We start from the raw sequence: 27,472 nt of genomic DNA, 5'->3' as shown, positions 1-27,472 counted from the left end.
GGAGGAAAGAGCCTCAGGGTTCAGGAACCAGGAGCTCTGACTTCAGTCATTCCTGATGACCTCCTTTTCCACCCTGAGACTTCAGTTTCTTCACTTACAACATTAGAGACTTGGGTTAGATCAGGGGTTTTCTGCCAAGTGCACAGGGGGAACTTTCGGGGAAAGGGTGGTATCTATTCCATGCAGAGTGTGCACCTAGGAACTTGTTCCAAAAGCTTCAACTGCTAAAAAAAAAAAAAAAAAAAAGTACTTAAGAGGCAAGACAATCTTTCAAAATCACGTTCAGCCCACCAATCCTACGAATTCAAGCTTGTTTTCCCAGTTGCAATGGATGAAATAACTATCCTAAGTTACCTTTCTTCAAAAGGATTAATCCTGTGCTCAGTGAATCTCTGTGGATTGAAGGGACGGATGGATGGGGACAGACTGATAAACGACTTGATGGCAAATGACATAAGATGGTGAGAACCTGTTTGATCCTGGTCTGGCTTTGCCCATGCATCCAGTGGACCTCCTTGGCCTGGCTTACTTTCTTCACTTCCCAGAATGCATGCAATAAATAACATTACGTTTTTTAAGTCACTAGAAAAGTGAATGTCACCCTCTCCCCTTGAAATGGCAAAAAGAAACACTGAACTGATTTTTTGGGTGTTTGGAAGTGAGGACATTTTGCATCTCTATGCTCCTCTGCTAGGGTAGACCATCAAAGGCTCGGAGTAGCTTCTCACACTTTAATTGGCCCATTTCACATTTCTACCCCTCTACGTAGGGTCACATAAAAGCTCTACTTTTATTTCCGACATGGGAAAATAAGACAATAAGGAGCTTTATAAGTGCCAAATTCAATGGGGGGTGAAACATCAGGGTACAACAGCCAGAATATAAGGATGTTACTATTTTGAAAAACGTCCAAAGCGAAGTTGGACATGTCCAAAGTTACATGTAACTTACATATATGGTCCTTAGCCTTTTGCAGGTACACCCTCTGTACAAGCCGAACATGGATCCGGAGAGCTACACACTCGTCTCAGCTGCCTTTCCTGGTCAAACTTTTTCCTTCTGGTGCTGTCTAGCGACCTATGACGCCAAGCTACCGCGTGGTGGCGCTGTCTGTCCACTGCTGCCCGCCGGCACTTTCCAAGACCACTGTGGCTTTGTAATTTAAGGTGAGGCTATGCAGTGTGGGAGGATGAGCCAGGAAAATTGAAGAGAAGGAGCTGCCAATAGATCACTCTAGAATTCCAGACAGGGTAGTGTGATAGGTTCAAGAGAAGAGCTTGCCTGCATGAAATAAAATTGAGAGCACCCTGTGCGACTGCAGATAAAGAATAGAACAGGATAGTGCTGAAGTGACTGAAGGGTGGGAGGGGCATTTCTCTGCTGTGAAAGGGTGAGAACAGTGGGATCAAGGTGTCAACGTATTTTCTCCCGAGGCACCTTACTGTCCTCAGGCTGGGTCTCCACTTCTCAGGCTAAAGGCTACTCTCCAGGGAGACCAGGCTGGGAATGCTGAGACCCAAGTTGCTAGGCAGGGAGGAGGTCAAGATCAGCAACTGTGAGGAAGGAAGGGTCTCCCTGGGATGCTCCACGAGTCTGGGAGACTGAGTGCTGCCCGGGGCAGGTCTAGGCATTGCGAGAGCAGCTGCGTGGAGGCTTGGAGGGAGCCAGTGAAGGCAGCTTGCTTGTTCAAAGATGTTAGAGTGAACTATAATTAAAATGTTTCCATGTGAGTTCCCTGAGACTCCTCCCTGCCACAACAATGAAGTCTCCTTTGTAACTTCTCTACATGTAACCTGCAAGCATGCTTTCAATAATCTACAGGATGCACACCCAGAGTCTCAGCTACTTGGGAGGCTGAGGAGGGAGGATTATTTGAGCCCAGGAGGTCAAGGCTGCAGCAAGCTATGATTGTGCCACGGCACTGCAGCCTGAGCAACAGAGCAAGATCCTGTCTACACACACACACACACACACACACGCAATCTACTGGAGCAAAACTAGAGTGGCTGCTTGGACAGGCAGACACACATGTAATATGTTTACACATAAAGACATGCTCATCTACTGGCTAATGTTGATGAATGACCAGGAAAATATGTCAATTGCCATTTTTCTTTCTAAATAAAGGGTTGTTTTGTTAACGAATGGCTGCTGTCTTAAATAACTGTTAATATCTCAACATATATATTTATAAGCCAGGGGAAAGGATTTATCTGACTTACGATCTTTACTCTTTGATCGGAGAGGCAAACATATATCTTAAAATTGGTTTTGATGCCTCCATGTGTAATTGAATGAGCTATGTTACGTCCAAATGTAGACTAATCAACCATGCATCCTTTACCAAGTGTCTGGGTGCTGATTAGCATTAGCTGGTCTGGTCATATCTTAGGGATGTGTTTTGTGGACTATTCACGGCACACTAAAGTTCGCAGTCAGCCTCCTCTGCTGTGCACAGCCTGCTCTGGGATGGCCGCTGCACCTGTAGGTCAAGGCGGGTCCATGGACTACAAACGTCTCTTGACACGTGCTTAGTCAAAGCTTAAAACAGGAAGTGGTATGTGAAGCTGAGTGTTTAAGTATAGACAGCCTTGCTTTCCCTGCTGGTTTGAATGATGCCTGCCACTGAGTTAAGTGGGAGCTGAGGGTGTATCTCCTCTCCAGAGAACACGTTCTTCGAAGTGACGATACTTCAGAAAGGAAAACCACTTAAGCATGCAATTCCCCAAATGCATATGGTCTGAAGAATTCCTTTGTGGTTGAAGCAGAAAGAAACTGCTATGGGACCAGAACAGAAAGAAGCAAGCTGGGGCCAGGCACACTGGCTCACACCTGTAATCCCAGCACTTTGGGAGGCCGAGGTGGGTGGATCACGAGGTCAGGAGATCGAGACCATCCTGGCTAACACGGTGAAACCCCGTCTCTACTAAAAATACAAAAAATTAGCGAGGCATGGTGGCGGGCGCCTGTAGTCCCAGCTACTTGGGAGGCAGAGGCAGGAGAATGGTGTGAACCCAGGAGGCGGAGCTTGCAGTGAGCTGAGATTGTGCCACTACACTCCAGCCTGGGGGACACAGTGAGACTCCGTCTCAAAAAAAGAAAAAGAAAGAAGCAAGCTGTGTTTCCCTCGAACTACAGGCCTCCCTCTGCTGGCTGAGAGTCTTCCTAATTCAGGAGACAATGACCTCTGAATGAATACCTTGGTGCAAGCTGACATGGCCAGGTAGGGAGGTGGACAGAGGTGAAGGAGCTGGGCAGGTCTCCAGGAAGGTGAGGAAGTAACAGCCTCTGTACACCAGATGGCAGCAGCCACACACACACATGATAGGCGAGGTGCCTGCCTGTCTTCCCAGGTCAGAAACCCCTTACCTGGGAACTGAAGACAGAGCCTTCTCGGAATAGTTCCTTTTCTCGTGGGTGGCTATGATGCCATAGGCAATATCTACATGAAGCCTCTTGCTTCAATAAACAGGGCACAAGCAGGAGGTCATAAGAAAGACAGTTGGCCTCAAGAGTATTGAATGATGAATCTGGGCTAAAAACAGGAATTGTGTCCACTAAATTAGGGGTCTACACGCTTTCTGAAAAGGGTCAGATAGCCAGGCACAGTGGCTCACGCCTGTAATCCCAGCACTTTGGGAGGCTGAGGCAGGCAGATCACTTGAGCTTAGGAGTTTGAGCCCAGCCTGGACAAAGTCAATCTCTACCAAAAAAATACAAAAATTAGCCGGGTGTGGTGGCATGTGCCTGTTGTCCCAACTGCTTGGGAGGGAGGCTGAGGTGGGAGGATCACTTGAGCCCAGGCCCAGGGGGTCGAGGGTGCAGTGAGCCATGATTGCACCACTGCACTACAGCCTGGGTGACAGAGTGAGACAACGTCTCAAAAAAAGAAAGAAAAGAAAAGAGAAGAGAAAAAAGGAGAGGGGAGGTCAGATAGTAAATATTTTCAGCTTTGCAGATAGTATTTTCAGCTTTTCAGCCTTAAGATTTCTCTGGCCATTATGCAGATCGGCCACTGTAGCACATATGGAACCACAGACAATATGGAAACAAATGGGTTGTGTCTGTGCTCCAATAAAGCCTCCTTTCCAGAAACGGGTGTTGGGCCAAATTTGGCCCACAGACCATAGTTTGCCAACCCCTCCACTAAAGGAGTCAAAAACGATCTGGTTTAGTTAGCTTGGTGCACATGTACCCTGGGCCTGTACTGGGTAGCGCTTTCCCCAGTCTATGTAAATACAGTCCTGCTCCCCTCTCAGTCCACTCCACAGCATGAGATCAACCTACATTTCCTTGTCACCTGGACTCAAATTCTCCCTTCTCCCTTCCACGCAACAACAAAATCAGCTGGCAAATGCTGTCTGTGGGTTCTGTACACAACAGCTCTTCCTGGGATCAGTCCTTATTCTCACGGTCATCACAACATCCGGTATCTTCTTCATTGCTGCTAAGACACACAGCAGTGGGGGGGGGGTTCTGTAAATATTCTTTTTCAATTGCTGCATTCTTCATACTGGCCTATCTCCCCCACCCGCTCTCCCAAATTATTTCATCTTAGCCAGACGCATGTTTGAGTTACCTCTTGGGTGATGTCTTTTGTTTGTATCAGAACCCACCATAGATGCCAATTTTTTGCTGAGTAATGCACCTGTTTTTTCCTGCCTCAATCCAATGCTTTATTTATTTATTTATTTATTTATTTATTTATTTTGAGGCACAGTCTCTCTATTGCCCAGGCTGGAGCGCAGTGGCACGATCATGGCTTACTACAGCCTCAACCTCCCTAGGCTCAAGTGGTCCTCCCACCTCAGGCTCCAGAGTACCTGGGACTACAGGTGCATGCCATCCCCCCTGGCTAATTTTTTTGTATTTTTTTGTAGAGACAGGGTTTCACCATGTTGCCCAGGCTGGTCTTGAACTCCTGGGCTCAAGCAACCCGCCTATCTCAGCCTCCCAAAGTGCTGGGATTACAGGGATGAGCCACTGCAACCAGCCAATCCAATCCTTTAGACATACCTTCTCTAAAGCACCAGCGAATTCTATCTCGGTCATATCGGTTTGTCCACCAGCCCTGAAAGAACCTTGGCACCTACCTTGGCATTTGCTCAAAGTACTACCTGCCCTTATCATCCCCTCATCCACGCAGACCACCCCTACGCTCCTGATGAAATGTAGCCCATTCTATGAAGAGCCCTTGAGAGGAGCGAAACGCTTGCCTGTCTTCTGCTGGTTTCTCGGTCTGGCTTGGATCAAGCCCTGTGGAGTTTGGACTGTGTTAATCTTATGCTGTCTATGGGCTTAACCGCCCACTAATAAATTACTATGGGTATCTTTTCTGCTATTGACTTTCAATTACATCACATTGAAGTCAAGACAATGTGGTCTGAATGGTATTGATGTTGGGGTATGTATTCTGACTCTCTCTGTGGCACAGCACTCTAATCCATTTTACAAACCCTCTTGTGGCTTGAAATGAAAGTAAGCTTTCTAATGGCTGGGCTGGAGTTTATATATGTCCACTGTATGCATTTTGTTAACTTAATATCTGCGTCATCTACAAGTATCAGACAGGGACATTAAAATCCCCCACCATGATTGTGTTTCTCCTTGCAATTCTGATGATTTTTCCTTTAAACAGTTCGAGGCTTATGCTGCTAGGTGCCTACAAACGCAGCATCATGACATCATCCTGGTACATTACTTCCCCTTTCCTTAAGTACTGACCTTTATCCCTTATCTGGCTTTCTGCCTTCAGGTCTGCTTTGTCTAAGACAAAAAAGGTAATACCCGCTTTCTTTTGATTAGCATTTGCCTTGTATCTTTCTTCCTTTCTTTTCAACTTTATCAGGTAGTATTTTAGGTGTGCCACTTGCTAATCACTTAGAACTGAAAATTTAAAAAGCAAAACCTCTTTGAAGAGATGAATTCCACCATCTGATGGCTGAATTATTTCACTTTGGTTTTCCATCTCTCTTCCCAGTGTTTATTCGTTCATGCATTCTCACTTCCCTCCTCCATCCTATACCTCTCTCTCTCATTAGTAATTGTCCTTTTAGATTCACTAGCATATTTGTTTTTTGAGACAAGGTCTTGCTCTGTCACCCAGGCTGCAGTGCAGTGGCACAATCACAGCTCACTGTAGCCTTGACCTCTCAGGCTCAAGTGATCCTCTTGCCTCAGCCCCCAGAGTAGCTGGGACCGCAGGTGCACACCATGATGCCTCGCTGATTTTTTCATTTTTTATAGAGATGGGGTCTCCCTATGTGGCCCTGGCTGGCCTTGATTTCTGGGACACAAGCGATCCTCCTGCGTCAGCCTCCCAAAGTGTTAGAATTACAGGTGTGAGCCACCACGCCAGACCTAGCATAATTTACTAATGTCTTCTTTTCCCTTTTGCCCTGATGTACCTTCTACGCATATCCTGTAACAATGGGTAATAAGTAGTAGACTTGGCAGTCTGTATTTGTGCTCAGTAAAAAATTCAACTTGGCAATAGACAAGGGGTAGGCAAACTCAACCCAAAGGCCCACCACCTATTTCTGTAAATAAACTTGGATTGGGGCACAGCCACGCCCATTTCTTCTTCTTCTTTTTTTCTTTTTTTGAGACAGAGTTTCACTCTTGTCCCCAGGCTGGAGTGCAACAGCACGATCTTGTCTCACTGCAAACACCACCTCCTGGGTTCAAGCAATTCTGCCTCAGTCTCCCAAGTAATTAGAACTATAGGTGTGTGCCACCACACCTGGTGAATTTTTTGTATTTTTAGTAAAGACAGGTTTTCACTCTGTTAGTCGGGCTGGTCTTGAACTCCTGACCTCAGGTGATCTGCCCGCCTCGGCCTCCCAGTGCTGGGATTACAGGCGTGAGCCACTGTGCCTGGCAAGCCACACCCATTTCTTTACGTATTATTTAGGGCTACCTTGGCACTTCCACGACAGTCAGTCAAGTAGTTGTGACAGAGATCATATGGCCCACAGGCCATCTGGAACTTTAAGAGAAAGTTTGGCAGCTTCTACTCTAGAATGGCAGCTACTTTTTCTTGGCACTTGGAAGACAGCATTCGCTTGTCTTCAATTAGAGCTCAGGAATCTTCTGTGAGTTGAACTGTCGTTTCTGCGTAGAGAATCTGTCTCCGCCTCTGGTATCTCCAGATTCTGTCGCAGTCCCTGGTGGATACGGTCTGGGTCTGCGTCTCCACCCAAATCGCATGTGGAATTGTAATCCCCAATGCTGGGGGTAGGACGTGCTGGGAGGTGATTTGATCATGGGGGCGGCTTTCCTCCTTGGTGTCTTTTGTAAAACTATTGTATTATTATAAATCTATCCCTTATTAAGCATTAAACAGTGCTTTCATTTGTGCAGCCTTATGCAGTTTTTTTTTTTAATTTTAAATAAACCTTTCATTTTAGATTAGCTTTAGGTCTACAGAAAAGCTCAAAGATAGTACAGACAGTTCCTGTATACCCTGCCCTCAGTTTCCCCTATCGTTAGCATCTCACTTTGGATGGAACATTTGTTGCAACTAAGGAACCCATATTGGTGCATTCCTTTGTTTGCTTGCTCGTCTGAGACGCAGACTTGCTCTGTTGTCCAGGCTGGAATGCAATGGCGTGATCTTGGCACACTGCAACCTCTGCCTCCAGGTTCAAGAGATTCTCCTGCCTCAGCCTCCTGAGTAAGCTGGTGCCCACCACCATGCCTGGCTAGTTTTTTTGTATTTTTAGTAGAGATGGGGTTTCACCATGTTGGTCAGCCTGGTCTCAAACTCCTGATCTCAGGTGATCCACCCGCCTCGGCCTCCCAAAGGGCTGAGATTACAGGTCCTTTTCTTTTCTTTTTTTGAGACAGAGTCTCGATCTGTTGCCCAGGCTGGCGGCCAGTGGTGAGATCTCAGCTCACTGTAACCTCTGCCTCCCGAGTTCAAGCGCTCCTGCCTCAGCCTCCTAAGTAGCTGGGATCAAAGGCACCCACTACCACACCCAGCTAATTTGTGTACTTTTAGTAGGGATGGGGTTTCAGAAGTATGTAGGCCAGGCTGGTCTTGAATTCCTGACCTCAAGGGATCTGCCTGCCTCAGCCTTTCAAAGTGCTGGGATTATAGGCGTGAGCCACCGCACCTGGCCATGTGCATTACTTTTAACTACACTACACAGTGTATTCAGATTTCACTAGTTCTTCCCTAATGTCCCTTTTCTGTACAAAGATCCCATCTTACATTTAGTCTCCTTCATCTACTCTGGACGGTTTTTTAGACTTCCCTTGTTTTGGGACCATCCTGGCAGTTTTGAGGAGGGCTGGTCAGGTATTTTGTGCCTCAGTTCGGGTCTGTCTGATGCATTTCTCCTGTAGTTTTCTTATTTCTAGTTTTGTGAGCGCTATCTTTCCTGCGCAGCATGTTTCCCTATGTGGTTTGCTTCTATTTTATTTTCTATTTGAGAGTAAGTGTAACTGTACTTGAGTCCTCTTCCTTGCCCCAGGCATCTGCTGTGGCTGGTTAGTGGAAGAGTTAGGGCTTTGTGTAGGTGAGGACTTTATGTTTGTTCCTGCTAGAGCCTAAAATATTTCTATTATCCTAGGCCAGTATTTATGTTCTTTATTTGAGGTTTCTGGTACAAGACACAGTGCAAAGGTTTGTACCGTACACCCTCGTGTGATGCAGGTCTAGGGTTTTCCTATCCTGCACATCGTTTACTATGCCTTATACCCTGTCTCTCTGTCCAAGATTCTGGAGAGAGGACAAGCTGCACAGACAAGTTCCTGGACCAGTGGGTGGAGTTTTATAGCCCCTTTTACAGAAAGCAATACCTGTAAGTCCTGGCCTTTAGGCTTGGCTGTTTCAGTTTCATGATATCCAAGGGCAAGGCCACGGCTCCATCTGCTCCATGGGCATGAGGTCTAACCCTCAGTCCTTTGAACCTCTATAAGGATCTGAAACCACCTTCCATGGTGCCTTTGATTTTTCCCTTTATTTCTAGCATCTGGCATTTCTTTCTCCTTAGTTCTTGGCTGTGTAGTAAAAGCCATGTTTACTTGTGTGTGTGTTTGCAGTGGGACATCCACGTCAGCTGAGCTCACCATGTTACTGGAAGTACTAGTGACAAATGTTCAGCTTTTTGGAAGATTTCTGTCATACGAATTGTGTTTTCTGCAGTGACTAGCATAATGTGGGACACATACCAGTACTCACTAAAGAACGGATGCATGAATGAATGAGCGGAGACCAGGACTGCTCAGAAGATAGCTAAGCATTTGCAGCCTCAGTGGAGGCTGAACTGGTTGAGTCTGGGAGATTGTGGGCAGGCAGGGGCTGGTACACAGTCCCTCTGCCTGGCACTCTGTGTCACAGTGGTCCTGGCCTCATGTGGCTTTATTCAATGCTGAGGACTACATGATTTTACCAATGGCTCATCCAACAGGGTGGTCTGTTCACTCTACTTTCATCGTCTTACAGTGTCAGTACCTTTTCTTTTCCTTCTTGAAAGAGGGAACTGGCCGGGCGCAGTGGCTCATGCCTGTAATTCCAGCACTTTGCTGAGGCAGGCAGATCACGAAGTTAGGAGATTGAGACCATCCTGGCTAACACAGTGAAACCCCGTCTCTACTAAAAATGCAAAAAAAATTAGCTGGGCGTGATGGCGGGCGCCTGTAGTCCTAGCTACTCGGGAGGCTGAGGCAGGAGAATGGCGTGAACCCGGGAGGCGGAGCTTGCAGTGAGCTGAGATTGCACCACCGCACTCCAGCCTGGGCGACAGAGCAAGACTCCATCTCAAAAAAAAAAGACGGAACCGAGAGTGTGGGTGGATTTAGTGCAATCGATCAAGCCAAAGTCTCATCCTGGATTGCAGGTGGTAATCTAAGGCAAGATACTGCCTTGGTGTATGAACACCATAGCAGCCTATTTCTGCAGGGCTGGCTTCTCTGGACTCTACACACAAGCACAGATGCTGGTTTGAAAGCCCCAGCATTATGAGACAACTGGAAGCTGCAGCCCTTGACGTCCTTGTGTCAACAGGCACAACACTGGCCCCAACCTGTTATTGGTTGAGCAATTCTACAGCCTTGCAGGGAGGCAGGCTCTGCCTGTCCAGGCTATACTTCAGCACGCACCTTTCCCTCGTGGCTACTCAAGTGGAAAGTCCTTACTCTCCACTACACTCTAGTCCCTATCCTCCTATGAAATCCTATGTGTAGTGTGAACTAAAGGCAGAGAAAGCTAACAAGCCTTGGCCTGGGGGCTGTTCTACATCTTGCCACCCAAGAAGAAGAGGGCAGACATTTAGGAAGGAGGGAATCACAAACTCGATGTGTTTTTCAAAGTGGGGAGAATGGGCTGAAGGGTCTGCTTGAGGGAATGTTCTTCCCCCATTGCTTCTCTCCAGCCTGCATTGCAGGGCCCCCCGCCCTCATTACCCTGTGGACACAGTGGCGATGACAGCAGAGCTCCGTCATTACTGCCCCGCAGGCTGTGACGATAACGGGTCAGGAGTGGGGGCATATGGACCCTCCAGTGATGCTTGTATAGCAGAGGGTCTCGTGAGGCTGAAGACACTGAGGCCCGCTGCACTGACTCCACCCCAGTTAGAGGATCCGGTTGAGGGCTTTTATAACTCAGAGAGAATCTGTTTGGTCCAGGGAAGGGAGGAGCTGAGTTGGAAATATTTTTGCTCCACTTTCTTCCGAAATACTTACAAAGATTGGCAGAAAGTGCAGGTGATAGAACAGAGGAACATTGGAGTTGACATGATGATGTCGCGGGGGACGTGGTGCCACCAGACAGAGAGCCTGGCCTGTGAGTTCCACGCCTGGGGCACAGCTGTCACTTGCTGGGCACAGATCTTCTGCAGCCTGTGTGGTTTCCTGTGCTCCGGGAGGACCTGGCCTTTGAATGTTTATAAGGTCAGACCCTCTGGGCTCTTCGGCCCCGTGGATATTGCTTGACTCTGAAGTCTCTTGTGGTCTAGTGGAGTCAGGATCAAAACTGCTGTGCCAGGGCCAGAAGAGCTACATGCCCCCACCCCAGGCCCCGCGCTTAGAAGAGCAGTCTGCAGGATGTGACGAGTCATTATTAGCCCTTGTTTTGGGTGACATTTCTTTCATTCTAAAGGCTCTGCCCTCGTCTACCATCTCATGTGATTTTCACCATGGGCATTATTTTAATGAATGACTTGGGAGTCTGAGAGGCAGGAATATGAAGTTGAGAACACGAAACGTTTTGCCCTAGAACATTCTTGTCCATGCACATATTTGAGGCTTCATGGAGCAGGCACGCCTCTTAACATACAGCCTTAGAATTCAGTGACCGGCAATGACTACATGTAACACACAGGGGCTCCACTTCAGCTGGGGAAATAGATGCAAGGAAGTGGTCTGAACATAGTCCTCAGGGTGCATAAACAGGCCCCATGCAGGCTTGGTAACCGGGGAAGGATGGAAAAGGGGTTATGTGAGAAATCCGTTTTTGACAGTCACGATCAACGGGTGCAGGAGGGAGTGCTATTTCCTGGGGGGAGTCAGGGAGAATATTTTGGGACTGCATCAGTCTGAAGACAGTGAATGAGCTACAGGAGTGATAAACCAGTCACCCCTGAGTCACTGCACTGAGTTATGTTTTAAAATAATTGTGAATTCAACTACCTTTAGATAGTGCGCATGCTGTTTAAAGTTTGCCTCAGTCCTCATGGTTCCCAACTGTCTTCAGCTGACTGTCTCCACCCATTTTGATGATCTTTTAGTCCCCTGAAGCCACTTGAGTTTGCTGCCTTCAGATAGAAGGTTCCATCCTGCAGAGTGTGGCATTTATGGCTTTGTGGGTCTGGGTGGACCATAGAGACCTCACCTGCACCACGTCTAGAGAACGGCATGTGATCCCAAGGCTGTGACCTTACCCACGCCCTGTTTATTTCCAGGCAGGTAGAAGAGCAAAGAATGTACAAGGCCCGGTGCTCGAGTATGGAAGGTGAGGGAAAATGTGACATTGAGAGTGACGGCAAGGTTGGCTCGGTCAGTTGGGTACAGCAGTGACAGGGAATCCTGGAGGAAGGGCAGGTTCTACATGACAACAGATGGAGAAATATAAGAACACGTATTCAGGACAAAAGACTCGGCTGGAGCTCGACTTGGGTATCACCAGCAAACACATGGAAAATAAAGTCACAAGAATGGAGAAGGTTGTCCAGGGATGGCGCGTTCAGTGAAAAGGAAGGATGTTCTAGATATAGGTCCCCGGGAACATCACCTCTTAAGAACAGGCCATAGGATGAGAAGCCCACCACCAAAGGGACTTTCCAGGAGCAGGTGGAAAGAGAGAGGGAAACCAGGAGAACCCAGCGTCAAGAAAGACAAAGGGAGGGCTTCGAAAAGGAAAGGCCTGAAGAGTGTCAGTGGCTGCCTTTGTTTTTTGTCATCAGTCTTCACACCTTTGAAGTGCTTAGAGTACAGCTTGCGATTCTGTCCATGTTTTGTTTTCAAAATGATCATCACCCACTTAATAGCTCATTTGAAAGACTCCTTTCTCAGGGATGGCCTTCACCGGACCCCATGCGGCCTCCATCAGTGGGGCTGGGGTGCTGAATGATAATGCACAGACAGCCCACCCAGGTGACACGCACACCCGGAGCACCCCTGGGTGCAGAACCATGCTCTGGGGTACCAGGGTGCTGGCTTACCTGGCACTCTCAAAGGTAGCAGATGCCGTCTTTTCTATAGCCCCGAATCCAACTCCAACAGCGAGACCCTCTGAAATAGACGTAAGAAAAACAAGAGGGGTTAGGAATATTTCCCAATAAGGAACATCACCATCACTGTCACCGTGTCAAGTAGGACTGCATGAGGCTGCCAGTCACAGGAAATCATACTAACAGCAGCTTAAACCCAGGGAAACTAAGGCATGGGGTCCAAATGGCTGCTGCCTGCAACCTAGGAATGATTTTTGTATTTTTTAAGTAATTGAAAAAACAAAGACTACTTCATGACACATGAAAATTATATAAAATTTGGCCAGGCACGGTGGCTCATGCCTATAATGCCACCACTCTGGGAGGCCGAGGCAGGCAGATCACCTGAGGTCAGGAGTTCGAGACCAGCCTGGTCAACATGGTGAAATCCCATCTCTACTAAAAATACGAAAGTTAGCAGGGCATGGTGGTGCACGCCTGTAATCTCAGCTACTCGAGAGGCTGAGGCAGGAGAATCACTTGAACACAGGAGGCAGAGGTTGCAGGAAGCCAAGAGTGTGCCACTGCCCTCCAGTCTGGGTAACAAAGTGAGACTCTGTCTCAAAAAAAAAAAAAAAAAAAGAAAAAGAAAAAAGAAAATTATATAAAATTCAAATTTGAGTGTCTGTAAATGAAGTTGTATTGGCACACAGCCATGCTTATTGGCTGACGAATTGTTTATGGCTGGTTTCATGTATATTAGCACAGTGGAGTAGTTGGGACAGAAACCGTATGGCCTGAAACCCAAAATATTTACTATCTGGACTTTTCATAACCCCTGGCCTAAACACACAGGGCTTTATTTATTAGCTCATGCAACAGAAAGTCCAAGGTTGATACGGCAGCCCGATGATGTCACTGTAGACACAAGCGTCTTTTGTTTTCGTTTTTTTTTTTCTTCATCCTCACCACTAGGTCCTCATAGTTGCAAAGTGACTGTGCTACTTCCAGGCATCTCAACTACATCCTAGGCAAGAAGAAAGTAGAAAGGTAGAAACCTTTCTTTATCAAGTCTTTGGCTCATTACTCTGGAATGAACGCCTTTCCCGGCATCCCTCATACCTCTTTGGCCAGAACAGGAGCAAATGCCCATCCCTGGTTCCATCACAGCCTCAGGCCCCAAATCCTGAGACTCCGGGACTGATTGAGGCCAGTCTCCATCCCTCTCTGGGGCCGGGAAAGAGCCTACCCTGCCCATGCTCCCTGAAATCAAGGGAGCCGCCATCCGAATAAACTGGGGTCTTGTCAGCAGGAAAGGAGGAGGGGTGGCACGATCACCTCCACCAGCATGCATTTTTATTTTTATTTATTTTTATTTTTTATTGAGACAGAGTCTTGCTCTGTCGCCCAGGCTGGAGTGCGGTGGTGCCATCTCGGCTCACTGCAAGCTCCGCCTCCCGAGTTCATGTCATTCTCCTGCCTCAGCCTCCTGAGTAGCTGGGACTACAGGTGCCCACCACCACGCCCAGCTAATGTTTTATATTTTTAGTAGAGACGGGCTTTCACCATGTTAGCCAGGATGGTCTCGATCTCCCGACCTTGTGTTCCGCTTGCCTCAGCCTCCCAAAGTGCTGGGATTACAGGCATGAGTCACCGTGCCCACCCAAGCATACATTTTTATACGACTGCTCTTTGAAGAACATTCCAGCTTTCAAAGGAACCACCCTCAAACGGTGCAGACAGATGCGGTCTACACTGAGGGGGTGGCTAGAGTCGAGCTTGCAGCATTGGGCTAGACGAGATGGGTTTTCAGGTCCTTTCCTGTGGTTCACGGGCTTGCCAAGTTCACCAGCCACTCGCCTAGGGATCAGATGTGGGAGGATGACGCTGGTCTGCGTGTATCTGATGGAGTAGTGAGGATCATGGAAGGAAATGGACCTGACCCAGTGGCCGTGGACCAAAGGGGTGGAAGCACAGCGTCAGGGCGCTTCTGACATCTGTGAAGAGGGCAATGATTCCCGTCGATCCAAACACGAAGGAGAACTACTGAATTACCACCACTGTTCAGCAGCAAGGCCAAGGGCTTTGTGGGGGTCAAATTAGAACTTTTTTTTTAAGAAGAGGGAAGATATAAAAATCTACTGAGTGAGAGGAACTGATTTTCTTTTGATTCACTGCCTCTTAGTACAGCCCGTTTCTTCCTTGTGTCCTGTCTGTTTAAAGTGGGTCCAGGATGCCGGAATTGTGATACTGACTCCAGGAGACACCTGGGGACAAGAAGCCAGTGGAGACTTATCGCATGTTGCTCACCTGTGATGCAGTCTGGCTCAACAAGAGACCGCAATGGGGTCTGGAGCCCAAAGATCCTGCTAAGGAATAAGGTGTTCTTTTTTTTTTTTTGCCTCATTTTACCCTTTGTGCTTGATCTCCTGCGGGGTCCTGATGGGATAGCTGTGACCACTGTAAGCTGCAGGTTGAGAATTTGGGATTCTTTTTTCTTTTTTCTTGAGACAGAGTCTCACTCTGTCGCCCAGGCTGGAGTGCAGTGGTGCGATCTCAGCTCACTGCAACCTCCACCTCCTGGGTTCAAGTGATTCTCCTGCCTCAGCCTCCCAAGTAGCTGGATTACAGGCATGTGCCCCCATGCCCAGCTAATTTTTGTACTTTTAGTAGAGATGGGGTTTCACCATGTTGGCCTCCCAACGTGCTGGGATTAAAGGCATGAGCCACTGCACCTGGTGAGAATTTGGGATTCTGATTCCCTACCAGGTATCCTTCCACTTTTCTCATAACAACCAACGTCAGGACACAGAGTCCTAGGACATTGGAGCTTGCCCCACACTGCAAGCTCGACTCCAGAGATCAGCCGCTGTGACTCTTGGGCCCCCGCCAGGTTCAGAAGCCGGTAGTTAGAGGGAGGTCTTTCCAAAACCAGACAGCAGCATCAAGCCTTCTGGGCCTGGCCTCTCAGCATGCATGTGTACACCCAAGCAGGCCACGGAGAAGGCTCCCCAACTCTCCCTTTAACAGCTCTGAGGCTGAAGGTGGTTGGCTGGAGTCAGCACTACCAGGGCAACCAGACTTGAAAATCGATATGCATTTTTAAAAATTATTTTTTAGTTACAATTGACAACCTTGAACAATGCAGGGATTAGGGGCACCAATCCCCTGCACAGTCGAAAACCCACATGTAACTTTTGACTCCCCCAGAAACGTTCCTAATAGTCTAATACCGACCAAAAGCCTTACCAAGAACATAAAGTCAATTGACACATATTTTGTGTGCTATATATATTATATATGGTATTCTTACAAGAAAGTAAGCTAGATAACACTTCTTATATTCTTACAGTAAAGCAAGCTACATAGAAGTTCTTAATGTTAAGAAAATCATAAGGAAGAGAAAATACATTTCCAGTGCTGTACTGTATTTATCAAGACCATATGTTTACACTGTCTGTTCATAAAGAGGCGTTGTCTGTCTGAAACGGCAGGCACCCACAGCTGCAGACCTCAAACTATGGTACATATGAAGCAAGTTAATTTTTTCTTGTAATGTCATGACTTTTCTTTGCTTCTTGGGAGCACCTCCAGTATCTCTAATGGCACTCGGTATGGGTCCTGTGGTGTTATTCAAGGTTTACGGTATTGCACTAAACATGATGAAAAATACGTCAGAACTGAGAGAGATCACTTTTTACGGTAACATGCAATTCACTGCAGAGGTGAACTGCTCACGAGGAGATGCTTAGTGTCACAAGGCCTTTTTTATTTTTTTTTGAACTTGAGACGGAGTTTCACTCTTGTTGCCCAGACTGGAGTGCAATGGTGCGATCTCGGCTCACCACAACCTCTGCCTCCCGTGTTCAAGTGATTCTCCTGCCTCAGCCTCCCGAGTAGCTGGGATTATAGGCATGTGTCACCATGCCCAGCTAATTTTACATTTTTAGTAGAGACAGGGTTTCTCCATGTTGGTCAGGCTGGTCTCGAACTCCTGACCTCAGGTGATCCGCCCGCCTCGGCCTCCCAAAGTGTTGGGATTACAGGCGTGAGCCACCAAGCCGAGCCCGACAAGGCCTTTTACGCAGACACCTGCAGCACCTGAGCCCACTGCAACAGCAACAGGAGGTGGCTACAAAATGGTTGCAGTAGTACAGTGGGCTGTAGTTAATTCTATGTAGTTATGACTTAATATTACATCATTTTTTAAATGTTTTAATTTTTTAAAAAGTTTTTCATAGAGATGGTCTCACTAAGTTGTCCAGGCTGATCTTGAACTCCTAGCCTCAAGGGATCCTCCTGCCTCAGCCTCTCAAAGTGCTGAGATTAGAGGCTTAACACTGCATCTTTATGTTTGCTTATATTTCTCTTCATTGCGAGTGGCACCATATATGACCTGTGTTGAAGGGTATAATTTTTGATAAATTTTAACTTTTTATAATAGATTTATGTATTTTTACAGTAATCAATGATAGACTAGACTAGTATCGACACATACATTTCACTGTAGGTATAAGGCGTATAGTCCAGTGTCTAGCATAGAAAGGGCCACCAGTGCCCCATTTCCCAAGGCAAAGAATCACAGAGAGATTAGGATCTTGAAGACAAGGCCTAATTTGCAGCCTTCAGGCCTAATGTGGAACACTATCATTTGCATTAAAATGGCTAATTCAAACATAGCTTGGGACTGTCACCTCCAGTCCACAGATCAGAGAGGGAAGGTGATGGGAGCTGGTCTGAGAGACACAGGTAGGTTCTGAGTCCGAGGCCCAGGGTGTAGGTCCTTCATCACTCCATGAGTAGATACGATGAAAGCCACTACTCAAGTATCAGAAAGGGGTGTGGATCCATGTTCAATATTTTAAGGTTCGCCTGATGGATGTGACACCATCCAAAAGAGGTAGGCAAGAAGGAGTACCCAGCCGGGCGCGGTGGCTCCCGTGCCTGTAATCCCAGCATTTTAGGAGGCTGAGGTGGGCGAATTGCTTGAGATCAGGAGCTCAAGACCAGCCTGGCCAACATGGTGAAACCTCGTCTCTACTAAAAATACAAAACAATACCTGGGCGTGCTGGCTCACGCCTTTAATCCCAGCTACTAGGGAGGCTGAGGCAGGAGAATCGCTTGAACTCGGGAGGCAGAGGTTGCAGTGAGCCGAGATGGCGCCACTGCACTCCAGTCTGGGTGACGGTGTGAGACTCCATCTCAAAAAAAAGAGTATCCTAGGTGAGGTGCCTGACGTTGGCGAGAGCTGAATTTCAGGGCAGGCTGCGATGGGTATGCCTAAGGGTTTCTGACATCCTTTCCATTAGGGAGGAGGCAGCCTTGCTTGTGCAGGCCGAGTCGTGGGAGCTGCCCGTGTCCATGGTCATGAGAATATGAACTTCGAGAACATGTGACCTGCTGCCACCTGGCCAGTGTCCTGCCTTTGAGGAGTCCAGTATTTACAAGCCTGCTATTCTCAACCTTGTTTTGCACTCACACACCTGAGACCATCCATTGGTAACGGTGGGTCTGCAAGGCACAGATCTTCACCAGGGACCCTTGGGGAGAAATCAAGGGAACTACTTCCTGACACTAGACAGGCATATCCCTCCCTTGGAGAAAATTCACTTTCTAAAACCATAAACAACAGCTGGTTGACTCTGTTGTTAAAAATTTTCTTCTAATTAGTCACTTTAATGCAAATAATAGTGCATGCTAATTAGCAAAACAATCGCTTCGAGTAGTTTAGCTCGGAGTTCAGCAGCCTCAGCTCGATGACTTATATAAATGCTCACAACAGCTTTGGGAGGTTGGGGAAGGGAGCACCCAGTGAGCAGATGAGGAAAAGGGCCTGCCCTAGGTGACCCAGCTGGGGAGGCTAGAGCTGGGTCGTGATCCGCAGTCTCTCATTCTATTCCCCACCCCCAAGTGTCCTCTGCTGCCCAGTTTGCTCGCAGCTTTCCTCCAGCTATGACATGGCCCCATGGGTAGTGAACACTGGCATCTGAGTCTCCATACCCTGAAGAGGTTTGGAGCAAAGGGAATGCATTTTCCCTCCGGCCCATCCTGGACCTCGGGCCAGGCCAGTAGCAGGGACAAAAGTTCACAAATGAGCATTCCGTGATGGTTTGCAGATAAGCACATCTTTCCTCTCAGTTCTCCAGTGGCCCTGGCGGGAGGGAACCACAGCTCCACGCTGCCTTAGGAGGCTTCAGTCCACTTTCCCCCCGGATCTAGAAAGTGAAACAGGAAGAAGAGGTCCTGGGGAAACACGGTGTATTTGTTACCACGTCTGGAAACAGAGGTGAGCCCTGAGAGTCAAGCTCATGAGAAGGCAGGACATGTTAGTTATGTATGCAGAAAGAACACCACAACGAGAATTCAGGCCGACACTGAAGATCAACAGACGGTAGAAAGAACTCACTGGGTGGAAAAGGAAAGGAGGAAAAATGCCCACTGGTGCTCACGCCCTGGTGTCCCACCCCGAGTGCAAACAGAAGAAACCCAACTCATACTGTGAATAAGTTCTTGCCCCTTTACAAAGCTATTGCCATTAGCTCAGGGAAACTGAACTGCCAAGCCTGGGTTAGGAAGTCCGACTGAACGCAGGGTGAGGCAGAGTCTGGAGGACAAACTTGAACATAAGCACCAAAGCGGAAGCAGCTCACTCCAACCTCCGCCTGGGGCTGGAAGGCGGCTGTGCCTGCCTCTCTCCACCTCCCCGTTGCCCTTGCAACTCCATCCCTCCATGCCCTCCTCTGTGGAAAACAGTAACAAAAACGGTTGAGATAAACCCGGGCTCAAATCTTAGTATATTATTTAAGGTACTTGCAAAAGTGAAAGGGGAATAACACTGCTTTGCTTACAGGATGGTTGTGTTCAATGAAATGTACCTGGCCGAGCGTGGTGGCTCACGCCTGTAATCCCAGCACTTTGGGAGGCCGAGGAGGGCGGATCACGAGGTCAGGAGATCGAGACCACCCTGGCTAACATGGTGAAACTCCATCTCTACTAAAAATACAAAAAATTAGCCGGGCGTGGTGGCGGTGCCTGTAGTCCCAGCTACTCGGGAGGCTGAGGCAGGAGAATGGCATGAACCCGGGAGGCGGAGATTGCAGTGAGCGGAGATCACGCCACTGCACTCCAGCCCGGGCGACAGAGCGAGACTCCATCTCAAAAAAAATAATGAAAAAAAAAAAAGGAAATGTACCTGACAGGCCTGTTCAGGGTTCCTCACTATTGACATCTGGTTGTGGGGGACTATTCTGGCCACTGTAGGGCGTTTTGCAGCATCCCTGGCCTCTACCCACTAGACGCCAGGAGCACCTCCTGTCCCAGTTATAACAAAGATGTCTTCAGAGATTGCCAAATGTTACTTTTCTTCTCTCCCGATGAGGGACACTTACAGAAAACAAAAAAAAAAAAATTAAACTATTATATTAATAGAACACGGTTAGAGTTTAAGTCAGTGGTAGGAAAGCAAACAACGAAAAGTGTTTTCTCTTTCAATGGACCTATAAGCAGCTCTTAGTTTTAAGGGCATGGGGTGGAGTTTGCATTCTTCTCGCCCAGTTCTGGAGGCTGAGAAGTCTGAGATCAAGGTGCCCGCAGAGTTGGTGTCTGGTGAGGGCCAGCGTCCTGGTTCACAGATGGGGGGTTCCTTGCTGTGTCTTCATATGATGGGAAGGGTGAGGGGGCCTCTCTCTCGGGCCTCTTTTATACGGGCATTAATGCCACTCACGAGGGCTCCAACCTCAAGACCTAATCACCTCCCCAGAGTCTCGCTTCCTGACACCATCGCATTGGTGGTTAGAATCTCAGCATACGCATCTTTTCTTTTCTTTTTCTTTCTTTCTTCTTTTTTTGAGACACAGTCTTGCTCAGTCACCCAGGCTGGAGTACAGTGGCACAATCTCAGCTCACTGCAACCTCCACCTCCCCGGTTCAAGCGATTCCCCTGCCTCAACCTCCTGAGTAGCACCTGGCCTCACACATTTTTAAGAAACACAAATATTCAGACCATAGCACCTGACATTTATGGGCGTTGGTAATGAGTGGATGGGAGGGGACACCTGTACAGGGTAGCTTGAGAAGTACAATTACCTTGGTTCGGCAGAGCCCGCTGCTGGGACAGAAATGGCCCACTCAGAGATGCTATGGGGACATTCTTCTCTTCCTGCCAGACTATGCTCCCTGGGATGTTGGCCCAGCTCAGATCATCTCAGCATGAGAGGGGCTTCTAAACAGGATACAGCTGTTTCAGGGTGGTCAGACCAGGGGTAGGAAGTAGAGGGCTGTCATTCCCCTTGTTCTGGACTTGACCCAGACCTCACGGCAGCTCATGAACACATTCCTCTTGGGTGGCTTTCTCACGGGAGATTCCTCCTGGGCTCACAGCTAACTAAACGCGCAATCTTTCCCTGTATGCTGTTGTGAAGCCACCGTTCTCCATCCTGTGCCTGTACCATTCATTCTTTGTCTCTTAGGGCATTATGTGGATGTCACTAAACCTCTTTGTTCCACGCCATTTGTTCTCCAGCTGGGCCTCTGGTTTAAGCACTCATAGTATCAGTTCCAGAAGTTATAGCCAGAAGAAGCCTAGAAAATGTCAATGCAAAGGCTACACACAAAATAAGGGGTGATGCCACGACTTTTCCTCCTTGATTTAAAAAAGTGTTTAAATTAAGATAAGCAGATAAGAGCCTGTGGAGGCTTAATAAATATTATACACAGCCACCACCACCACCACTACTACCACCAACAAACCCCAAGGGTGGAGAAATGACAAGTTATGGGATGGCTTATTCATTTCCATCTCCCCTAAAGACAGAGTAAGAGAAAAATGACTTAAATTACAGCTAGATGGATTTAGGCAAGAGGCAAAAATTTGCTGGAGAGAGGAGGGCTTTGAAACATATGATAAAGAAGCTGAAGGAAGGTCAAGGGTATCCTTCTCTGCATGAGGAGTGCCCTCTGAAGCTGGGAGCTACTCCTCAGTCAGGGATGACTGGGATGAGGAGAGAAGGTGGGTTAGGAAGAACAGGGCAGGTAGCCTCATAACATCCCTCAGGCCAGGTGACACTTCACCAGTAAATAGGGACTCAGCTCTAGAAGCAAGGCTGAACATCCACATGTACATTCTCAGGTCCCAAAAGGCACTCATTAAAAGCCAGAAAAATAACCACGTTGAGGGGCCAGGTGTGGTGGCTCACTCCTGTAATCCCAGCAATTTGGGAGGCCGAGGCAGGAAGATCTCTTGAGCCCAGTTCAAGACCAGCCTAGGCAACATAGCAAGACCCCATCTCTACAAAAAAATTAAAAAATTGGCTGGGCACGGTGGCTCATGCCTATAATCCCAGCACTTTGGGAAGCCGAGGCAGGTGGATCACAAGGTCAGGAGATCGAGACCACGGTGAAACTCCATCTCTATTAAAAATACAAAAAGTTAGCCAGGTGCGGTGGCGGGGGCCAGTAGTCCCAGCTACTCGGGAGGCTGAGGCAGGAGAATAGTGTGAACCCGGGAGGTGGAGCTTGCAGTGAGCCGAGATCACACCACTGCACTCCAGCCTGAGCAACAGAGTGAGACTCCATCTCAAAAAAAAAAAAAAAAAAATAGCTGGGTGTGGTGGTGTGTACCTGTAGTCCCAGCTACTAGGGAGGATGCAATGGGAGTATCACTTGAGGCCAAGAGTTTGAGATCAGCCAGGACAACATAGTGAGACCCTATATCTACCACACACAAAAAAATTGGCTGGGTGTGGTGGCATGAACCTGTAGTACTAGCTACTCAGGAGGCTGAGGAGAGAGGATCGTTTGAGCCCAGGAAGTCAAGGCTGCAGTGAGCTATGATCACACTACTGCACTTCAGTCTGGGTGACAGAGCGAGACCCTGTCTCTAATTTAATAAACAAAACTAAAAACAAAATATGTTGAAACATCTATTGCTGGAGTGGACAATGGGGGCCTTGGGGACAGGGCGTGCCCACCTCCAGCTGCATCAGGAGCCTCTGAGGTGCTAGACAAGCTTAGATTTATTGAATGTTTCCTTTGAGACAGAGCCTCACTCTGCCACCCAGGCTGGAGTGGAGTGGTGCGATCTCAGTTCACTGCAACTTCCACCTCCCAAGTAGCTGGGACTACAGGTGCACACCACTGCACCTGGCTAATTTTTGTATTTTTAGTAGAGACGGGGTTTCGTCAGGTTGGCCAGACTGGTCTTGAACTCCTGACCTCAGGTGATCTGCCCACCTCGGCCTCCCAAAGTGCTGGAATTACAGGCGCGAGCCACTGCCCTGGCCAAGGACGAGCTCAGCTTTGATTCCCCGTCTGTCCCAACCTGTCTGGTAACTGTCACTAAACTGTGAGAGGACAACACACCAGGGAAGGGAGCAATGTCACATTAACACTGCAGCAGGGATTTCTCAGTCACAGTCTATCAGGAGAGCCGATGCGCAGGCTTAGACACACCACGGGGCAGGGCTGCTGTCTTCATTCTCACTCTGAGCCCCAAAACTTAGCTGAGCCTTCTGGGGAGACTGGCTGGCTGGCAACGTGCTGATAACCCTGCCTGGCCTGTCTTTGGTTGCAAAAGTCTGGCAGGTGCCGGGCGCGGTGGCTCACGCCTGTAATCCCAGCACTTTGGGAGGCCGAGACGGGCGGATCACGAGGTCAGGAGATCGAGACCATCCTGGCTAACACGGTGAAACCCCGTCTCTACTAAAAAATACAAAAAAAAAAACTAGCCGGGCGAGGTGGCGGGCGCGTATAGTCCCAGCTACTCGGGAGGCTGAGGCAGGAGAATGGCGTGAACCCGGGGGGCGGAGCTTGCAGTGAGCTGAGATCCGGCCACTGCACTCCAGCCTGGGTGACAGAGTGAGACTCCGTCTCAAAAAAAAAAAAAAAAAAAAAAAAAAAAGTCTGGCAGGAAGCAAAATCAAGAAGGCAGGAACTCTGGTCGTATTACACAATTATTAAACCAAATGTTGGTAGAACCAGCCAGGTATTATCGCCAAGGAATCCCTGTGGAGTCTGTTAGAGGCTGTATAAAGGATGGAAATTTACCAACTTATTTTCTTGAAAAAGTAGTTTGATGCAGTTTTCTAGAGTGGATTACTAATCCTGCTATTTATATTGGAAAAAGATACACGTGGGGAAAGATGAAAAATAGAGGTGTTCTAGAAACGTTGACTTTAAATCAAATTTTTATCAATAAGGCCGGGTGCAGTGGCTCACGCCTGTAATCCCAGCACTTTGGGAGGCCAAGACAGGTGGATCACCTGAGGTCAGGAGTTCAAGACTAGCCTGGCCAACATGGGGAAACCTCGTCTCTCCTGAAAATACAAAAATTAGCTAGGCGTGGTGGCGGGAGCCTGTAGTCCCAGTTAATCGGGAGGCTTAAGCAGGAGAATCGCTTGAACACAGGAGGCAGAGGTTGCAGTGAGCCGAGATCGTGCCACTGCACTCCAGCCTGGGCAACAGAGGGCGGCTCCATCTCAAAAAAAAAAAAATTGTTATCAATAAAGTCATATCCTACTGTTTATGAAGAAATATTGACAATTGAAGATACTCTAACATGAATCCCCCTTGTAACTAAAATAATTACTTCCTAATTAATGTTGACAAGTGTGCTTTTTCAGCATCTCCAACTGTTTCACATTGGGATCTCCCGAAACAGTGAGAGACCCAGAAAATGCTATTCTCCAGTCATGGCTGCCGACTTAGAATTGAGCCTGACTCCAGCAGACTGCGGAGACACAGGCAGCGCCGCGTTTGTATGACTGAAGACAGACAGCCACATCTTCAAACAACAGGTGAAGGCATCTTGTTAAACATCCACATCTCGGAGTCAATTTCAATTTGCTTTAGTTCTCAATAACCAGACAAAGATCAGATCTCTGTGTTCCCTCAGAGAAAAAGGGAGAGAATGCCTAGGCTGGCATGGAAGACTCCGAGCTGTTCCAACCAACGAGCTCCGTGTCACGCCCAGATGCACGCCTCTAGCCAACTTCCCCTGACCTTGCACCACGGTCGTCCACACCTGGGTTTGTCCTGAATCTGAAGAAGTATCTCTGCAGACTCAAGGACAGACCAGGTGTAGGAGAGGGACCAGAAAAGGCACCACGGTCTACTCTCCCAGCCTCTTTCTGCCAAGCTGAGCATACTCTGTTGTTGGGTTTCATTTATTTATTTAATGAGTAATTGCTCATAACCAAGGGAGTTGTTAGTTTTGAGGTCAAGGGACTGAGCAGAAGCAAAAAGGTAGGTCAGGTAGCTTCTGACTCAGTGGGCGGACCTGCTGTCAGAAGAGCTGCCATCTTGGAAGTCACAAAAACTCAAGATACCCCCTGCCTTGCCCAACAGGGAATGATCATGAAATCCCTGTGCCCTCTGAGGGGGGAGTGCTGCTATCTGTTGCTCCCAAAGGCTCTGTTCCACCAGTGAAGCTGTGGTGTAGAAAAGCTTGCAACCCTGTAGCAAAGTTCCTTGACTCCAAAGTCAGAGCCTCCTCAATCACCCGGCCACTGGCTTTCTTCCCTCCACGTCCAAAGTCCACGGCAGGCAGGGAAGTGTCTGGATCTGACAGATTCACCGTATGCAAGTGAACGGGGTTATGTTCTGGGGAACCTTGTATGTTCACAACAAATTCCTCTGGGAGGCTTAGAAAGCAGGGACAACCCAAGAAGCTCTGTCAATGTGAGGACACAGGACAATGGGAGCATGAGGCAATGAGTAGTGTGGTCAGAAGGGAATTATTTTTCCTAAGACAAGCCTATCATGTGATAAGTGGGCAGCAGAGGTGGGCAGGCTCTCTGGTCCCCTTGGGAAACTGGGGCTGCAGATGGAGGCTTTGCTAAGTGCCACCCCACCCTAGTCAGTGGGAGCAGTCCCCAGCCCCACACCTGCACACTGAAGGCGGGAGGTCCTTAAGCACTGGTCACAGGGATCTTTCTGCCTGATCCTAGGAAAATACTGCCTCTGAGGTGGCTGGACCATTCTAAGAGAAAGAGGGGAAAGCATGTCTGAAAGCACCTCTATGACTCCAGACTCAGATTCGTAAGACACTAGATGGAAGTCGTACCAGGAACTCAGCCACACATCCCTCCCGGCTGGGAAGACCTGCAGCTGAGAGCACACGCACAAAGAGACACAGGCTCCACTGGCCCAGCCTCTCACCTGGCTCATGAAAAGATCAATGCCGGGAGTTCTCCACAAAGAGACTGGGAATTCCTGGGGCAAGGCACAAGCCAGATGGTCGGGGAATCAGGTGTAACTCTGCAGTGGAGGGGGGTGGCGTCCATTCTGTGCCGCTTGGGAGCCAAGAGAGTCACTCTGGGGATTATCCCACAAGAAGGTCTCACATCCCCAGGAGGAGGATGGCCACTGATCCCTGCTATTCCTCCCCTGATTTCACATGAACGGGTCGTGCAGTCTGGTTCCCAGGTCGGACCCGACTGCCTTGTCAAAGGGAAAGGCAGCCTAGGGCCAGATGCCTCGGAACCACAACGACATCGCCTGTGATTGGAGCCTCACCCCACCCCACAGGCCGTACATGGGCATCAGAACCACAACAACGACATCGCCTGTGATTGGAGCCTCACCCCAACCCACAGGCCGTACATGGGCATCGTGAACTCCGCACACGCTTGACTGTGGAATAGCACTGGATGTGGGGTGGGGGGTGGGGAGGACTTATTTACGTTTTTGTAATTTGTATGTTCTTGAGGGCCTCAAAACCTGGAGGAAAGGAATTTTTTTTTTTTTTTAATTCCCTTCGAGGACTTCTGAACAAAATTAGACTCTGGCAATTCCTTCAGGATGATAAATAACCTAAGATACAGGTTCATTTATCACTCCCCATATGTGATTCCCACCAAAGGATTTCTAAAAGCCAGGCAAGAAAAAGATTCTGAAGTCTCAGATCACTAGTGTGTTTTACTACATGGAGGGCAGGCATCACACCACAGCGTATGTATCCAAGGGAGGGAGGGGCATGTTTTCCTACAAGCAGCAGTATTTCAATCGTTAATGGAGGAAAAAAAATAACTGTCTGCCTCACACATCCCAGTTCAGCAATTGCCAGGTTTCAGGTGTCAGACGGCAGACGGTCGGCACCTTGGGGTGGGCCCCGTGTGGTCACGGCCTTATTGGTCATGCCAAGATGATGTCTGAGAAACTGGCATTATGGCTTAGCTCAAAGAGAAGGCTGGAGGCTGTGCATGGTGGCTCACGCCTATAATCCCAGAACTTTGGGAGGCTGAGGTGGGAGGATCACCTGAGGTCAGGAGTTCGAGACCAGTCTGGCCAACATGGCAAAAACCCCGCCTCTACTAAAAATACAAAAATGAGACAGGCGTGGTGGTGGGCGCCTGTAATCCCAGCTACTTGGGAGGCTAAGGAATGAGAATCACTTGAGCCCAGAAGGTAGAGGTTGCAGTGAGCCAAGATCATGCCACTGTACTCCAGCCTAGGCGACAGAGTGAGACTCTGTCTCAAAACAAAAAAGTGAGCGTACAATATTGGAGTGCTAACATATGATTCTCTCTAATATCAGGTTGCTATATGAAGGTAAGGAAAAACAGTCCTAAGGCTTCAAACTCTTCCCATTTGAAGAAGACGGTTGTAAGAATCGTGGCCCCTATCCTCTCATCGTCTAGGTTTTAATTAGGTTCTTTCCGTCCTTCCTCCCTTTCTTATTACCATTTTTAATTGTGATAAAATATGAATTAATAACATGTAATTGAGCATCTTCCTCATTTTTAAGTGTACATTCAGTGGCATTAAGTGCAATCACAGTGTTGTACAGCCATCACCACCACCCATCTCCAGAGCTCTTTTT

At 48.2% G+C, this 27,472-nt stretch overlaps 1 protein-coding gene and 1 long non-coding RNA gene across 7 annotated transcripts in view; one reads left to right on the top strand and one right to left on the bottom strand.

The window, feature by feature from the left end:
- The window catches only part of SLC39A11 (solute carrier family 39 member 11), a 567,426-nt gene that overhangs the window by 74,915 nt on the left and 465,039 nt on the right, over positions 1-27,472 (bottom strand). For all 6 annotated transcript variants that reach the window (XM_050765755.1, XM_050765757.1, XM_050765756.1 and 3 more), the window contains one exon: positions 12,666-12,735. In XM_050765755.1, coding sequence (XP_050621712.1) covers positions 12,666-12,735 — 70 coding nt within the window. The remainder of the gene's footprint in view (positions 1-12,665; positions 12,736-27,472) is intronic.
- The window catches only part of LOC126939925 (uncharacterized), a 598,378-nt gene that overhangs the window by 207,641 nt on the left and 363,265 nt on the right, over positions 1-27,472 (top strand). The gene's annotated exons all lie outside the window — the stretch shown is intronic.

The sequence above is a fragment of the Macaca thibetana genome, chromosome 16 (assembly GCF_024542745.1).
Source record: "Macaca thibetana thibetana isolate TM-01 chromosome 16, ASM2454274v1, whole genome shotgun sequence".
Classification (NCBI taxonomy): Eukaryota; Metazoa; Chordata; class Mammalia; order Primates; family Cercopithecidae; genus Macaca; species Macaca thibetana.
Note: the sequence above shows the minus strand (reverse complement) of the source record. Positions and strands in the feature narration are given on the sequence as shown.